Here is an 18,425-nt window from a genome sequence, read left to right on the forward strand (position 1 = left end):
TTTTATTGCTTGTCCTTTCTCTACTTATTCCCGGGAGCAATGCACACATAACGTTCTTCAAGGTAGTTCCTGTCTGCTTCAAGGACTTAAAATCCACCCTGTCCTTTAAAAGGCTCCAAATGGCACAAGCCCTTCATAAGTCACAGACAGAATCTTCGCCTCTAAGCATCAATCACTTCCATTTGTCATCCCAACAGCTCTGTTCATCCCACCACGCATCAAACAACATCTCTCCTTCGGTCACCTTGAGACTTTGAAATACATTGACTATATAATCCTCCACAATTTTGCAGGGAGAACATCTGACATGACAGATCTGACAGTCGTGCGAGGAAATCCAAAACATACCTGGAAGTAAACGGTCCAGTATGGAATAAGGGCCAGAAAAACAGGAAGTATCTTAACCAGAGATTTCACTTCCTCCACCTTCTCTTCTGGAAATCGCCCACCGTAAGTCACTTTGGCACCGTCCAGTAGAGTTGGCTTTGGCCTAGAGTTGAAGGTGTGAAAACACAATAGGTTTGAATGCATTTCTGTCTTCACTGGATCATTAAAGGCATGCGTTCCAAGTTTAATAAAACTTTATCAATCAGCTTATAAGTAGAAATGTGCTTCTTTGTTAAAGTTTTAAACAGACACTTTCTAGAACCCTAGTGTGCAGAAAAAATACAGGGTCTATCGGCTTTAAAAGTCTGTGAGAGAAGTTGAAATATTGGATAAAACATTGTTATCACACCAGTCTCATGTTAACACAATGTCAAAATAGAATCAATAATGTTAATAAAACGTCAATATTATTAAAAGTGCATTTTTAACATTTATTCTGGTGCACAGCCTTGCCCCCAGCCGTTCAATGTAAGTGTAAAGACATACAAAAATCTCTGCTGCATAAGCAATTCTGAATAATCTCCAGGATTTGGCCAAGTTAGAAATGTCAAGTCTTTTTTTGTGAAGCTTTGATTAAGAGAGCGAACGCCACTTGACATAAAATGATGCCGTGGAGAGACAAGTCACATAAGAGACATGCAGGAGTGGAGCTTCAAAGAAAAAGATGTAAAATAAGGGATAACATCACAGACTAATAGAGTCATCTGCAGGAGTAGAGTTCACACTGAGCTGTATTCCTATAACCATCTGTACCAATTCTGTTATTATTTACTTACCCTCATGTCGTTTAAAACTGGTTCTTCTGTGAAACACAAAAGAAGAACTTTTGAGAAATGTCTCGGTGGTTTTGTGTCCAAACAAAGTAAGTCAATAGGGGCCAATGTGGTTTGGTTAACAATGTTCTTCAAAATATCTTCTGTTTCACAGAAGAAATAAAGTCATATAAGTTTAATATGACATGGGGGTTAATAAATGATGACATTTTTAATATTTGGTAAAAAAATTTAAACTTTTATATTGGGTTAAACTTTTTTTTGAAAAGTTTGTTTTTTGCATGCATACCAAGGGCATCAAACACATCAAGAGAAAAGGGAAAAAAGATCAAAATCATGCTTAAAAACAGAAGCATTAATTTATTACTGTATAATTTTAGCGGCATCTAGTGGTGAGGTGGCAAATTGCAACCAACGGCTCACTCCACCCCTCCGTTTCGAAGCACTACTGTGGCTGACACTAAGATGTTGTCACATCTTCTCTTCTTTGCCGAAGGAGATAACGTATTTACAAAACATTCTCTGTAGAGCAGTTTGTCCATTTAGGGCTACTGTAGAAACAACATGACGAATTCCATGTAAGGGGAACCACGGTGTATGTAGATAAAAATAGCTTATTCTAAGATAATAAAGACATAACACTTCATTATGTATATTATATTGCATTTCTGTCAATAGATCCTCCAAATAATTACACACTGGACCTTTAAGCAACACACTGGACCTTTAAGTAGTAGATAAACATTAATTTGCTTGTTACAGTCTAAAGTGAGCTTCCTTTATCAACTGTAGTGTTTCTCAGTAAAGTGAATCTAGCCCTCACCTGAGCAGACTAGGCTCTTTCGGGCCACGTCCACAGAGGGCCGAGCCAAGGATCCTGAACATGCCGCTGAAGGCACTGCCATCTGCAGGCTTGGTGATGAAAACCGTGCAGCCCAGAACGAATACAATGAGGGAGACCCCGAGACAAACTGCCGGAATGGTGTAGCCGATTGTAAAACTAATGTTCTGCTGAATGTAGGCTATTCCACCCAGTGATAAGATCGCTCCCAGATTAATGCACCAGTAAAACCAGTTAAAGAACCGCCGTGTTGCCTCTGGACCTCGGTCTTTCACCTGTAAGGGTACACACACATCAAAAATATACATTTAGTGTTATTAACAAGACAATCATTATTTTTGTTTAAAGGAGTTGTGCCACGGTGTTTCATGCATTCTGACCTCTTTACAATGTTAAATGTGCTGGCTTCTCATGCTTGACATGCTTAACTTGTCAAAAAACGAGTTGGACGTATAACGTAGCATTTCTGTGCTCGATACACTCCCCCAAGGTTCGTATAGGTTAAGGAAAGTTTTTTTCGAACATGAAATTCCCTTACGTAACTACTTTTCTTAGTCCCTTATTGGACAATTCTCCAGGAAAAGCACGCCGACGCCTCAACCAGGGAGAGCGGGAGAAAGAGCACACCCACGCATCAACTAGGGAGAGCGGGAGAAAGAGCATGCGCACGCGCTAAAAGATACATGAACTGCACCGCGGTAAGTAAACCTGAGTCAAATGTCTGTGTTTTGTTGGCAATTGGCGCTTACGTCCATAAGGAAAACTACACGAACTTATAGTGAATCAAGAGATATGCAGGGATAATGCAATGATGTATTGTGTGCTCGTGCATTAGTTCCGCACGCCTTCAGGAGGGTGCTTGTTTTTGGAAATAATTGTACAGCTGTATTTGTCTTTTATAAATGCGATCACACTAAAGACTCTTCGAAGAAACTCTATACGTACTCAAGATTAATATGAGATTGGCAGAAACTCTGTGTTTTACATCCACTTGTTTTTATTATCTTAGAATGGGCTATTTCTATCTACATACACTGCGGGTCCCCTTACATGGAATTCACCATGTTGTTTCTACAGTAGCCCTAAACAGACAAACTGCTCTACAGAACACGTTTAGTAAAAACATTCTAGTAAAAAGAATCTCTTTCGGGAAAGAAGCGAAAACGTGACGACACTCAATCAACTCTCAACCTACGTTGTGCTTCGAAAGGGAGGGGTGGAGTGAGTGGTTGGCTGCAATTTACAACCTCACCACTAGATGCCGCCAAAACATTATACACAGCACCTTTAAATTCATATTGACCAGGCCTTAAACCGAATCATACAAGTGCAGCAGCAAAGTCAACATCACTGCCATAGAGAACACATGTCATATATTTGATTTGTTTGTGGTTCTTCATTTAATTAAAGTGTGGTGGTGCAATGTACTAAATGCAATAATTCCTAGGGGAATTGCATTCTATTCCGTAGAACAGAATGCGATTCCCCCCGCCCGAAAAATTCGTATAATTATGTTATAGACTAACCAACTTGTCAATATGACAATCTATATTGTAATTAAAAAAATTCACCTTCCCCTTAAAGGTCCAGTGTATGAAATTGAGCAGCATCTAGCAGTCAGGTTGGCAAATTGCAACCAACGGCTCACTTCACCCCTCCCCTTTGAAGCATGTCGTCACGTTTTTGTTTCTTTGCCGCGGGAGATAATGTATTTGTGAAACGCGTTCTGTAGAGCAGTCTGTCCGTTAAGGGAAAAATTTGTCCGTTTAGGGTGAATTCCATGCAAGGGACCCGCAGTGTAAAATAGAAATAGCTCATTCTAAGATAATAAAAACACAACGCTTCATTATGCAAGATCTTTATACACCTCTGAAGACCTTGTTATGTATATTATTTTGCATTTCTGTCAATAGATCCTGCCAGCAATTACACATTGGACCTTTAAATACATTAAAAAATGCCCAAACAGTACAGATGTTTCAATAACAACAATTCATTTAGTCAGCAAAGCGTTAAATAATCTAGCAGTTCCAAGTAACTTGCAACAGAAATAGACATGAATGAAGACAGATGCCAGTTTTGCTTCCTTAGTTTTGAGGTTAAGGTTAATTGTATAATTTTGTTACATTCATCTCAACTGCCACAGAGAAAAGAATATTGCTCATTATCATGTGGGTTGTAGCAAATGTGTTAATATCAGTTCAGCTGTTTAGTTATTTATTGCATGTTTTATTTTTAACAGGGATATCCCCATTAGACAAACTTGTGACTGCACTGTATTGGGCTACTGTAAAGTTTTTATATCACAGAGAAGCCTCGAACTGAAGTGAAAGTGGTAGATGTTTAACCTGGAAGGGCACTTCCCAGCATTTCAATGGAAGGATTTGTTAAAATGTTATGAAATACAACCACTCCATAAAAAATGTTTGGTTGTCCCTGATGTGACTGAATCGGCTGTGCATAACTGCATTTCTTTCTCCACACTACACAAATTGCTGATACAATCAATTTGATTGTAACCTAAATACTTCAGCTACTTTGCTGTAATTACAACAAAATCTGAGAAATGGACTTTGCCAGTAAATTTTAAATTGGAAGCCACTCACATCAAAATATGCCAAAAATGTAAATCTTGTGACAAAGTAACTCAGAAATGTGGTATGTGCGCATTGTCATTTAATAAGTGAAGTGAAAGTATCAAGAGGTGTATGCAAAAGGGCTCACAAGAATTCATGCAAAAAACTCCTTACAGGCAGGAGAATGTTGAAATCTTGAAGTACTGTACTGTAAAAATGTAAAATATTTGTTTTTCCTAAACCCTAAACATTACAATTTTCTTGATCAAGGGTTTGCATGTTATGCAAACTGTTGCTAAAAATATATATACTTTCTTATTGGCCATTGATTATATATGCAAGTAAAAATCATCAAAAAATGACGTGATCTGCAAATCAAATTTTACAGATTGAGAAAGCAACTCAAATCCAAGATATTGACTCATTCTGAATGGTTCCGAGTGACTAGTTGATTCATGCACACACTTGCTTTTACTAAGGTACAATATTGTGAAAACGGAAACCACAAATATAGAAGTCTGTCTTGCACAAGTTTAAAATCTGAGTATTACTGGTATAACAATACAAGATCTTAAATTACACTAGAAAACTAGTGATATCTAGAAGAAAGGACCTGCCAGGGTTCAGCTGAAAGATGTGAATCAATGTTATTGAGGCAACATGCTGCCATGTTAAAGGTTAGTTTCATAAGAGCCACGCAGACAATAGAGAAAAAATATTGCTTCGAGAACCATGTTGGGCCCCCCTGAGATTTGACTCTTCCAAAGTTGTGGTGAGTTTTATTATTACCTGATCTGCCCCGAAAGGAGTGATGTTTGATTTCACAGCTCCCACGCCAAGCGCCACCAGCACGAGGCCGCTGTACACTGCTGGCCCACAATACGGCTTCCGATTGATGCAGGTGACGTTGGCAGGCACCGTCCCGTTAACAGGAAAACACTCAGCCGGCTGCACTGGGAACGCCATCTCTTCTCCACAGAGGTAATTCCTGGTGTTCTCACTTGCCACAAATGGGAAAAGCACCATTCCTATCAGGTACAGGACTAAACTCAAAGCTATGGTTAAAAACTTGCCAAGGCACGCATCCGCCAGCCATCCACCAAAGGGTGAAATCAAATAAGTGACCCCCATAAAGATCAAGGGGGCTTGGCTGGCCAAAGTGCCATCCCAATAGAAGGGGCTACTGTTGAGGAAGAGTACCAGGTTTGAGGTGATGCCGTAAAAGGCCATTCTCTCTAAAGACTCTGCCAGGAGCACGGCGGCACATGCCAGTCTCCTGCCTTGAAACACTGAATCTGATCTGGGTGAAGAAGTGTCCAAAAGAGGAGTGCTCTCATTTATATCCCTGCCCGCCATGGCTTGTTATATTTGTTTCATTCAAGGTGGTCAAATGACCAAAATCCAACCCTAAAGGAAATAAAAAAACAACGTGGCATTAATCTTTTTAATCAGTTGTTAATAACACGTGATCCCAAAACACTACATGTGGCGTAATACTAAATGGTCAAAACAGATGTACAAATGTATTGCTCTGTTTTTGTGTTTTTGTAACTATTTCTGTCATGCAAAACCTGTTTTGACACTTTAAACAGCCATAACCAAACACGACCTGACATCTAAACCACTGAAGTACTTCAATTATTAAACAAGCTAACAACATATTCGTATAAACGAGGGTAAACATACCTTTTCTTCACAGTTAACAGTACTCCACATTTAGCTGTTTAGACTGTGACGTTTATACCTGTCCCCGGTTTACATTTTGTTTAGAAGTTTACATTAAAAAACGCGAAAACATGAAGTTTAGCCACCGAGTGAGTAAGCCGAGTAAAAAAACAGCCAGTCACAATACCACCGCGTGACAGCGCGCGTACACTCATCAGCGTCACGGTGACGCACATGCAGCGCAGCAATAGGATCTGTACAAAATCTGGATGTATTTATCATGAATTCTGTGAGCTCTATGCTAATCTTTCTTATTTTCAAATCATATATTTAAACTCCGGGTTAGCAACCAATAGAGATAAAAGGAAGAGATAAGGTTTATTCTACAGGCTTGCATATTTTTTGTGCAGATAAATATACTGGGTGGTGCCTATTGCATGTTATTTGCATCGGAAATGTTTTATAAATACATAGTTATACCTAATTTGGTAATATAACATCTAGTCCCATTAAGCGAATCTGAATATGATCATGTGATTTTCCCTAAAATACAATATTTAACAAAACATATCTAATTAACACTTACAGTATTGTTAAAGCATGTACAGCAGAAAATAAATGGGGCAGTGGGGAAACAAAGAATTAGGGAAATAAATTAAAGTTTATTGTTTATTGTAATTTTTTATTTGTAAGTTAAATTGAAAAATATTAAAATAAAATACAGGACATAGTGGAAATCGATTTATAATCTTTGATGTACTCTGTTTCTAAATAATTTATGTATTTCATATATACCAAATTATTATATTATTACAGTATTTTGGAATGTTATAACAAATACATTTTATTAAAAAATGTAATGAATCTGTGTCATCATACGGACTGATTAATCAGATTCAGATCTATGACTCAGTGTAGGAGACAGAGATCATATTGATGACGAAGAGGTGAAAACTTTGCCAACATAAGTCATTACCTCATTCAGGTCTATTAAAATGTATGAAATTCATGAACTCAAATTTAAACGGTCTGTACTAAGGAAGATTGGCAATTTGCTGTGGCATGATAACACCATGGACGTTCTTTATTCACAGCTCCTCACTTTTATGTGCACTATTTTATGTCCTCTCCTCTATGTGCACTAGACACACATACACATGTACACACGCACGCACACGCACGCACACACACGCACACACACACTGCAGTGAGTATACATAATCTCACAAAAAGACTCAATAACATGTACTATGTTTACATGCTTGCACTACAAATTCTCTTGCACTGTTCCCCAGCTATCTGCCTGACTTACAATGTTTACAATGTTCTCCTTGCACATGTACAGTATTTATTTGTAGCATTTGCATATAGACTGTAGTATGTTTATAGTCACTCTCTCAGTAAACTAGTAGGTTACTTTGTGTAGGTTAGTTTGTGTATTTGTTTATTCTTGTTTTACTCCACTGTTGTATTGTCTGTTTTCAGGTAGCTTTGTGGTCCTGTGAGGCACGACATTTCGTTCCACTGTGTGTCGCAACATGTAGCGTATTGACAATAAAGCTCAACTTGAACTTGAACTCAAACAGAGGTTGGTTAAGTAAATAGTGGGTCAGTGTAGTGGACTTAAATTATTTATTATTATTTATTTTATCCTTAATTATCTCATTTCTATTTTTGTTATCATTTTAGGAAATGTATGATGTTCTTTGTAATTATTGTTTATTTTATAATTAGATAATGCTATGTACAGTTTTAGCAAAGTCTTGTTGAAGGTGCAGTTTTAGGTCGGTAAACCTAATTTGTGTGTGCATTTTTTTTCATAACGTAATGTGTTTGTCGAGTATCTTGAATATATTTTAGTGTTACATTTTGCAGTTTTAAATTGCGCACGCATTATAGTTCCGTGTGTTTCCAGGGGGTCTTAATTCTACGCGGACCTGTGTTTAAACAAACTGCACGCGTGTCGGTCAGGGAGGCTGGTGCTCTGACGTGACAGTATGAGCTCATTACACTGTCAGGTTAAGAAAGTAAAACACTGTCCGTCATCTCTCACCTCATACTATTCTTACTATTACACCAGATGCCGTCATGCGCGTGCTCTTCCTAGCCTGCTTAAGTCCAAAAACAGGGAACTGTACCACTGCCGAAAGAATAAGGTACAGTATCGCTGTTTTCATTCTGAAACCAGGAAGTATCATAGACCTCCGTTTATTTTTAGATGTCACAAAACAGTCTTACTTTAGTGGTATGCGTCTTGTAAGACGATCACGGGATATGTCGATCAGCTTGCCTTGTAGCACATTACACATTCATACAGTAACGTTATGCCACGTATTGCACGTGAATGAAATGCATTCTGATGTTGTTTTATAATGCATTATGACTATACATCGCATATCTCGTTTATTGGTTTATTGTATTACAGAGCATTTTGTTTTTAATAAGGCGTGTGCGTTTGTTTGGTTTGCAGGGATCACATTATTTCTGCAGGACACAGTTGTGTTCTTCGTGATACAAGGGAATTGGGCTCTGCCTCCGATGTGACGTCCCTGATGACGAAAGCGCCAGGGTTCGAGGCTGCGCTGGCCATTCATCTTTTTAAAGGAGGCAGGTTTCTTTTAGGTGACACATCCTAAAGTCTCGCGCGCACACACACACACACACACACACAAATGTTGCAGCTATCTATCATTTTGGGATGTCCTCATAATTATGGGGTAGCAGCTGTTTACTAGACCACTTCGTAAGTCTTGAAGAACGGTCTAGAAGCACTTCTGGTTTCATATTTTTATTTTATGTTTTTATAACCCTGGTGTAGAAAAAAAAAACACTGAATGAAAGGCAGAATGTCTTGTTTAGATTAAAGGCCACTGCATGCATTTTTTAACAACCTGAAGAGTGGCCAATTTTATGAATCGTTGCATGAAGTGAGCACGATAAGGATGACTGCTTTCTCCCATCCGGCAAGATAAACACACTGTTTCAAGCCTCAAAGGGTTTTCGTCACTGTACGGATTTAAAAGTTGAACTTCTGTGGATGTAAATAAGCAAAACAGGGGATTTTCCTCTCTTTCGTGGTTTTGCATTCCTCTGCAGATACCGGAGTGCCGTTCGGTGTGGTGTTTGGAGGGACAGACGTCAATGAGGATGTGAAGGATGAGCACAAGCGAGCCGTGATGGAGGAAGTTTTGCACAAAGCCAGGTCAGATTAACTCTAATGTTCCAGTGGGTCATAATAAAACATCTGGTTTTATGAATGAACTTTAGGAAACTAGTTTATTGTAAAATATATTGTTATTTGTTCCACAGGCTGTGTGTTTGATATTCCTGGTTAACGGAATAGTTAACGGGAATTGTTGTTGTTTGATCTTAAACTAATTTTAGCAAAAAACTTAGTAATATAAGTCAGCAACAGTCTTAATATTTACCCAAAGCGTGCCGGCAATGGTTTCTCTTTATTGGCCGGGTGTAGATTTATATAATCTTTATGATTAGCACAGGCAGATTCACTCCCTTGTTGCAGTTTTAATGAAATGATAGTCACCGGCGAACATGAGCCCCTCCATTTCAAACACATCTTCTAAAGCAGACCCCCTAGTGCTGTCGTTGCCAACTCAACCTTCACATCCCCTGAAAGAGAGAGATGAAGGACAGCGATTAAAGAATAGAAAGCAAGATGTAGGAAACCCGTGGGGTTTATCTGCAATCATTTGGAAAATTAACACACTTTTTATTCGCAGCAGTGCGACTGAAGTTTACCCGCACACCGCAAAAAATCAAAGTGTGATGAAGGAGACCTGATGTATGTGCATGTGTGTATTTGTGTGTGTTTGTTTTGAGTTTGAATAAAGAGAGCTGTAGGATGAGACAGAAAGACAAGGCGAAGCTTCAACTTTTTTTTCTTTAAAAATATACAACTCACAGTCAAAATATCTAGGACCACATAAAAAAAAGGGAAACTCAGAAATAAACAGAAAGTTTATGGTTTTGTTAAGTATGAGAACAGATTCTGCACTATTTATAGTGGAATTGCATCCACAATACATTTTTGTTTACATAATATATGTCTGTGTATTGTGCATATTAATTTTGTATTTATAAAAACATACACATACCTGCATTTATTTAAGAAAATTATAAAAATGACTAAACATTTCTATTTAATTAAAATTATTGGGAAATATAAAAAATACATGAAAATGTTTCCTAAATATGTATACATGTATGTGTATGTGTTTATAAATAAAAAAATGACCACGCACAGTACACAGACATGAATTATGTATACATAAACTTTTATTCTGGATGCGATTAATCGTTTGACAGCCCTAGTTTGTAAAGAAGTTTGAGTCAATTTTACTCAAGTTCACTGCTAAGTTGCAATGAAAAACAAACTACAGTATATTCACCTGCAGACAGAGGACAGAGTAGTATTTTAACTAGTTGCCTCATACTTTCGGAGCTCTCTGTAGCCTCTCATCGTAACCTCACCTGTCTCTACTCATCTTTACTATAAGAGGTACCCAGCGATCGCATTGCCACGCTTTTATTTGCATGGCTTGACTTGTGTGATTGCAGATTTTTGGCAGGCACTGACAGCTTTGATGTCTTTTGATGGGAAAGTGTAGCGGAATTGCCGGCGAGATGAAAGCGGTTGCATGAGGACCTTTCTCGCCGTCAGAACCCAAAGCGCAAATCTGACTTTTCATGTTATTTTACATGTTATCATGTCAACCTTCCCTCTTTTTCTCCCTTTCACGTGCAGGTTTGCTGTGGCATTCACTGACAGATTGAAAGAACAGGCTGAAACGCTTTTGGTAAGAGACGTTGTGTTTATAACTCTTATTGTTAGCATGTATTCAAGCCAGAACCTCTGAGACCTTCTTATCTACATATGAACTTCTGTGCAGCGAACAAGGCTTGACAACTTGCCTAAAGTTAACATGAGACAAGTCAAAATTGACCTTGTTTTCTTTTTGCACGTTCCTGGTGTTATTGCGCATGGCACAGTAGTACTTGTTGATAATGTTTGTCATTTTTTATTAAAATGAAATAATCTGTTTTATCACCTGAAATGACATAATCAAGGTATTATCAAGGTACCATGTCTAATTTAAAGAAAGGGTCATGGAGTCGTATTTTGGATAATTTGTTGTAATAAATAACATATAAATGGCCCAGTTACACTGAAGGCTGATTGAAAGGTTATTGAGTGTAAATAAGTAACTAAAAGTGTCATCGCTCAATGAGAGCGAGAAGCCAAAGAGACATGTCGGTTCTAACCGATGCTATAAATACAACAGAGGAAGGATTAAACCGCCAAAACTGCAATATCCTGCCCCTGTATCCTATTATAGCATAGCATTAAAATCTATATTTCCCTGTTTTATCCTCAAATAAAGCCCCAGACAGACATTACACAGATGTACAAGCCAAGGCAAGCTGGATGTCTGTGCGTCTGTTATTCAGTTCATGCAGAATTCAGTTCAGTGGTATAGAAACACACCAGGGGTCTCCCTCCCACAGGACTGATAACATCCAGCCAATTTCCCCTCCGTCTGTGTGAAATTATCCGCTTTATCTCAGCCCGCAATTTACATATTATCCTTTTATTACCTTCCAGCTGCTATATTGTTTTTTCTGTGTTGGTATTGAATTACGCGAATCCCAGATGTGTTAATTCGGCAGATTCAATGGAGATTTTCACACTGAGATTTTCTGTTATTACAGTACATTAGCCAAGAACATGCATAAATCACCATAAAAAAGGGGAATTCTAATGGCTGACATTTAGTTTTTATTTCTTGATCTTTGATAAGGTTTCAATTACCATTAGGAATAAAGAGAATTGTAATTTATATGGTTTAAAAAAATCTGTAGTGATTTTTTTACCTATTTTATACTGTATATAATTCGCAGGTGTGTTCCTGCATTTCATAAAGATTCCTACAGAATTTGTTAATACATTAGCCAAGGACTTGTTTTCTAAATGCATATGTATAATTTATAAATCATAAAAGGCACCATTCTAATGGCTGACATTTAGTTTTATTGAACAATCTGCAGAGTCGTGGTCAGAGAACCTTATAAATCTGTGGTTTCAGGCCTGGAAATGTCATGGATAGTTCTATTGTGAATTTATATTTTTCTTGTTACGCTCGGCTTTAAAGGGACAGTTCATCCAAAAATGAAAATTCTCTCATCATTTACTCAACCTCACATTGTTCCAAACCTGTATACATTTCTGTGTTCTGCTGAACACAAAGGAAGATATTTGGAAAAATGTCAGTAACCGAACAGATCTCATCCCCCATTGACTCCCATAGTATTTATTTTTTCTACTATGGCATGAATGGAGGATGAGATCTGCTTGCTTACCAACATTCTTTCAAATATCTTCCTTTGTGTTCAGTAGAACACAGAAATGTATACAGATTTGGAACAACCTGAGGGTGAGTAAATGATGACAGAATTTTCATTTTTGGGAGAACTATCCCTTTAAAATATTGAATCTGCTACAAATCATTCTTTTTAAGTAAGTGCCTTTTCTATGAAATGATTTTCGTCTGAAAAACTCTCAGAAAAGTGTGTGAACTCTAATCTAACATCCATTTCATTTCTGTTTTCACCAGGTATGTGAAAGCAAGAAGATCCATGTCCAGCCTCAAGGTCATTTTTAAAAGCACAACAGTCTCTCTAATGGCACTACATTAGAGCATGAGGGCGACAAAACTATGTTTTTGAAATGCCTCCCTTTGCTTGCGTTTTTAGGGATAGAGACCAGAGTGGCATCACATTTCAGCTGGAGAGACTTTTTACACAGTACAGGTACAACACTTTCACCAACTTTCAATGTATCTTGCTTTTTTGTGATGGTAAGACTGAATGAGATCCAGTTTTTCCGAGATCTTCAGTACCAGTCAAAGTTTATACACACACTTGACCAAATATACATGTATGTTTTATGATCTCCCTTACTTCCGTTATTATTTCATTGCATTTAAATTACTATTACTAATTATTCCAAAATGTGGATATAGTGATAAAGAATAAGCAGATGCCCAAACGTTTGACTGGCACAGTATGTGACATCTAAAGCTCTATTATATGATTGATGAGTTCTCGAAAATTGATTTGTTCTTTATCTTTTTGACACACTTTAAAACCTTTCTTTGGGTGAATTTGTCATTCTAAAGTGCTGATTCTTTGTTCCTCAAACACTCTATCTTGGTATATATGACACAAGTCCATCATTTACTATCGGGAGTGTCTATAATGGATCTCTCCAGCTTGTCTTAATGTTCTCTGTTGAGTCAAATGAGAGACATACATCAATCTGACAATACAGATAAAACTTGATACAAGTTTTCTACGCTCAATTGTTCAGCTAAATTATTAAGCTCTCATTTTTCTTCGCCCCACCCTCGCCTTGGACTACATCATCACATAGACGTATATATATATATATTACTGCAGGTGGATTTCCATACATGCACATGGGGAAAGCAGTTCGGAGAAGTTTGATTAATAACTAAACATGTGCATTCATTATCATCCTTCTCGAACATGCTGTGATGATTTTGAATCTAGACACCCTATTAAACATACATGTGAGCACTGCACTCAGTGCTCTTGAACTCAAGCTTATAAACAACTCGACTCAACCCTGATTAGAGGAAACCTGACAGCGGTGAAGAGTTGATGTGAGTTTACATTTTCTAACTTGAACGAAATGAAAGAAAACATGCATATAAAAGAACAGATTTATTTGCAACTATCGACAGAGTGGCATGGTTTAAAACCACCTTCTTTGGTGATTCTAGTTTTAATAACACAATCTGCAATTTTAGTTTTGTCATTTATATTTAAGAGATTTAAGTAACACTTTACAATAAGGTTATATTTGTTAAAATTAGTTAATGCATTGGCTAACATGAACTGACAATACACAACACTACAACAGAATGTATTAATGTTATTTCATGATTATTTCTAGGCATGCACCGAGACTGACACCAGTATCGGTATCGGGCCCAATACTACGTTCATGTACTTTTACTTGTAAAAATGCACCGATACAGAACTTACAGTACTGACAGAAATTTGTTGTGAAATTTTCTTTGAAAGTTTGTGAAAAGCACATAAAATTATTCATTTTTTTCATTTAAGTTGGAGTTGTTTGTAATTATGAAGCTATTCAATGTTTATTAGTCTCACTGTGTTGTGAATAGGTACAGGCATCGGTAACAGCGAGTAGGAATAAATATCGGTACTCGTACTCTGTCTTTAAAAAATGGTATCGGTGCATCCCTGATTATTTCATTATTAACTAATATATTTAAAATCAAATGTTAACATTAGTTTATGCTCAGTGAACTAACATGAACAGTTGTATTGGCATTAAATTAATGATGAAAAACAACATTGTTTATTGTTAGTTCATGTTAGCTAATGTTAACAAATACAACCTTGTATGTCGTTATGTAAAGTGTTTTGTCCTAACCAGCAGTTTTTTGTTTCCTGCAAACTTCAGCAACATGAATCGTCACATTTATTTCCAGATCATGAAATTTCTGGAAACTTTCTTAAATTAATAATTTACACAACTAAATCAAATTTCATCTTACTCAAACTACTGATAGACATGAGCATATGAGGACAATTATTGTGAATAAAAACATTTAAAATTGTACTAAAAATAAAGCAGAAATGTGTCAAAATGGGCTTTTTTATTTTAATTTTGTAATATTTTGGTTAAGGCACCTTTTTGAGTGGGATTTTGACGTCCAGTTATTTATAGTCGTGCCGGCACCAGAGCCCATTTTTTACTTTTAAAAACGGCTATTACAAGCAAATTAAATGAAATGCAGAGACATTCAAAGTTGAGTTATATTTAAAGACATCTTAAAAATGCAATGTTGGTTCTGAAACGCAAAAAGAACAGCATAGCATGACGCAACAATATGATAAGATATCCTCGCTTGATTTTTTTGTCAAGTAGTCAAAATGACCAGAATTCTCATCCCTGATGAAAAGACACACCATATATAAAACCAAATGCAAAGAGAGCGATTCAATCTCTCGGCCCAGAATATCTAATCCATTCTCCTGGGCATATACGGGCCACAGTGTCGGAGTAATCTACTCCAGCCAGCGTGCCTGCTGCTCTTCATTCAAGATTGATCTCTCTGCATAAGCCTGTGCTTGTTTGTGGATTCCCCTGGGGCTTCAGACACTGCTCTGAGATCAGTCAGCCCAAGCCTCGGCAGCTCTATCAAAGCAGGTAGTCTGACCTCCTGCCATGTCGAGTGTATGCTGTGGTGGATGATGGGATAGCTGAGATGTCAGCTCTGGATCACAGCGGGGTTTGGGGGGAACACAGGTGGGAGGTCTGCAGTTGTGTAGAAGTTGGGCCGTATAAGTTTTTAGCTGGAGCAAGTTGGCACATGACAGAGAAGATCTGGGTGGTCCTGTGGGATTGTGCTTTGTAGACCCTCTCCTATCACTCGATGATTAGAGTCACGCCTGCAGGGCGTCGTGGGAAATAGGGTCCTGATGCAGAGATGATTTTGTGTGAGTGGTAAGACTGAAGTTTCATTTCTTTTATTCTCTTGGAGGCTTTGAGCCGTCTGGAGGTGTAAGTGTAGCTACAGGGGTTGACAGTTGTTGGAAAACTTGGAACTATGAGGAGTGTGTTTTGACTAGGCCGTTGAGCTCCTCATGAGTCAGATATGTAGGGCTGAGCGTTTTTAAAGCGATGATTCTTTTGCGTTATGAAACAGTTCAGACCCTGAATTCTGATTGGGCGAGCTGCTTTCCATTGAACATGCCTGCGACAAGATTTTCATGACACAATTATCTTGGCCGAAACAATGATGCTATCAGTCAAAATCATCATTAATTTTGTTTGTTTTGTGCATTCTCATTTTTTGCAAATGAATCACACTCAGATTAACTAAAATCTAATTAAAAGAGTGCCCTTTTAGAACAAGACACACTACAATAAAATGTGCCACCAACATGCCACAGTCTTTACCACCTAGTAAACATGTACACGCAAACATAAGTCCCTCCTTATGATCAAAGGCTTTGTAACTAAAAAACAGACAAATGAAATCTCTTACAGGGTACAGGGATGAGATATAAAGGTGAGAGAAAAACACAGCGAGCACAACAAATGGTTCGTCCAAATAAGTTCCTGTGGCACACAGGAATAAATAATGTAATAAATAACCTCCTCCCATAAGCGAGAGTGCTGCGCTTCTTTTATTTACTGTACCTTATTCCCTTCCTTCTGTGACAGGTCTGTTTGTTACCATCCTACCCTTTTACTTTCATGTGAACGCTTAGATCTAACTGAACGACACTTGTTTACCGCTGCATTTGCACATAAGGGCGAACACGTAATGCTGTCTTTCCCCGACCCTTTGAGGTGTAATTCACACCGCTAAAATTATATTTCCCTCTCGGTTGTATCAGAGAGTTGTCAGGGCATTTTTAACCATGTCTGTCTTAAGTGCAGTCAATGCTTGAAGATGAAGGGAAGATAAAAGAATAGATGCAATTGACAGGCTCATCAGAAGTGTGAAGACACCCATCCATCCATAATCCAGCCCTTGCGAGTATGAAGCGATGCACGGCAGACATAAAGGACGTGACGCATGAATGAAGGAATGAAGGAAACAACAGTGTTGCTACTACGGTAAAGTGAAGAACACATTCTCTCTGCTGTATGGTCTGAGGATGGCTGTAATCCACCGTAAACTCCTTGACACACAAATCCTCTAACACTAGATTATGGGACGGGACTAAAGGCATGTTTGGCCTTCTTTCAAAGCTAAGATTGGTGTGAGAGAGAGAGCTTGCACGTTTACATTTAAGGCGACCACATTGAAAGAAACATCATTTTAGTGTACTACGTTTAAATATGTTACCAGTGTATTAAAGTGATAGTTCACCCAAGAAAGAGAAAGAAAATTCTGTCATCATTTACTCACCCTCTTGTCATTTCAAACGTAAAGGACTTTCTTCCGCAGAACACAAAAGAAAATATTATGAAGAATGTTGGTAAATGGCACCCATTCACTTGCATTGGTTTTGTGTTCATGCAATAGAAGCGAATGGGTGCCAGCGCTTTTCAGGTATCAACTTTCTTCAAAATACCTTCTTTTGTGTTCTGCGAAAGAAAGAAAGTCATACAGATTTGAAATGACAAGAGGGTGAGTAAATGATGAGAATTTTTATTTTGGGGTGAACTATCCCTTTAACAGTACCAGTTTCACTACATACTTCAAACCTGTATGACTTTCTTGCTTAGGCTATATCTCTGCTTTTATAGTTTTATATGATTTGGGCCATATTTACAAACAGGGCAAAATAGCGCGATAGCGCAATTTCAAAAAAGCGTAAATTTCTGTGGTGATTTACTAACAAAGCGCACATTCAAAAACACAGGCCCAATATCTCATTCCCATAATGACCAACGCAATCTACTAAACATTGCGCAAATTAGCGCGGGGAAGTGATGCTGATAATCCGCGGGTCGGGCGGATCAATATAAATATAACATTGTGATATAAATGAACATTGAGATTAATTGTGGGTGGGTCGCGGGCGGATAAAATAATCTATTAATGATGATAATATCAACACTATCTAAAATGTAAACGCGTTTAAAACCTAATTTTCACCAGGCACTGTACAGTCTCTGGTCAAACTGTGTGTTGTGAGGGGAATGGCATCACGCTTTCACTCTCCCCTGTACTGAATAAATGAATCCTTTCAGGTTAAATAAAGCGCAATGGCTGTTTATCTGTTTTTAACCACACATGTCAACATTTGGTTTACAGAATCTGGGAGACCTAGCGTCCCTTGCGCCCATTTGCAGTCGCCTTCCGAGGGAGTCCCCGTCTGTTCGTTCACAAACGCGTTTGTTTGCTTGCGATCGCTCGGTCTCCGGGTGGGAGAGCCCCAGAGAGCGTCTGTCCATGCGCGCCCGCGTTGTCGTTTACTGGGAGAAATGACGGGGAAAACGATAATGTTGACAGGTGTGTCTGTAACGCACAATATAAACTGTCCAAAAAGCAACCAAAAACAATGTGCAAGTTGTATGCTCAAAATCAAAATGAGCTTCTTGAAGAGGTTTTGCTCATTAATCTACTAATAACGGAATGCAAACTGACA

General features: G+C 38.0%; 2 protein-coding genes across 4 annotated transcripts in view; one reads left to right on the forward strand and one right to left on the reverse strand.

Annotated features, from left to right (window-relative positions):
- The window catches only part of slc15a4 (solute carrier family 15 member 4), a 78,944-nt gene extending 72,514 nt beyond the window's left edge, over nucleotides 1–6,430 (reverse strand). The window contains exons 1-4 of the mRNA XM_057356549.1: nucleotides 6,264–6,430; nucleotides 5,367–5,984; nucleotides 1,984–2,276; nucleotides 349–490 (exon numbers count right to left, since the gene is read on the reverse strand). Coding sequence (XP_057212532.1) covers nucleotides 349–490; nucleotides 1,984–2,276; nucleotides 5,367–5,933 — 1,002 coding nt within the window. The 5' untranslated portion in view covers nucleotides 5,934–5,984; nucleotides 6,264–6,430. The remainder of the gene's footprint in view (nucleotides 1–348; nucleotides 491–1,983; nucleotides 2,277–5,366; nucleotides 5,985–6,263) is intronic.
- A 1,759-nt stretch (nucleotides 6,431–8,189) lies between these two features.
- Nucleotides 8,190–18,425, forward strand: part of glt1d1 (glycosyltransferase 1 domain containing 1) — a 36,360-nt gene continuing 26,124 nt past the window's right edge. For 2 of the 3 annotated variants that reach the window (XM_057357486.1, XM_057357489.1), the window contains exons 1-6: nucleotides 8,190–8,398; nucleotides 8,713–8,864; nucleotides 9,339–9,444; nucleotides 11,008–11,059; nucleotides 12,875–12,911; nucleotides 13,014–13,070. In XM_057357486.1, the coding sequence (XP_057213469.1) occupies nucleotides 8,331–8,398; nucleotides 8,713–8,864; nucleotides 9,339–9,444; nucleotides 11,008–11,059; nucleotides 12,875–12,911; nucleotides 13,014–13,070 (472 nt within the window). In that variant the 5' untranslated portion in view covers nucleotides 8,190–8,330. The remainder of the gene's footprint in view (nucleotides 8,399–8,712; nucleotides 8,865–9,338; nucleotides 9,445–11,007; nucleotides 11,060–12,874; nucleotides 12,912–13,013; nucleotides 13,071–18,425) is intronic. The other variant, XM_057357488.1, reaches the window with a different exon arrangement.

The sequence above is a fragment of the Triplophysa rosa genome, linkage group LG17 (assembly GCF_024868665.1).
Source record: "Triplophysa rosa linkage group LG17, Trosa_1v2, whole genome shotgun sequence".
Classification (NCBI taxonomy): domain Eukaryota; kingdom Metazoa; phylum Chordata; class Actinopteri; order Cypriniformes; family Nemacheilidae; genus Triplophysa; species Triplophysa rosa.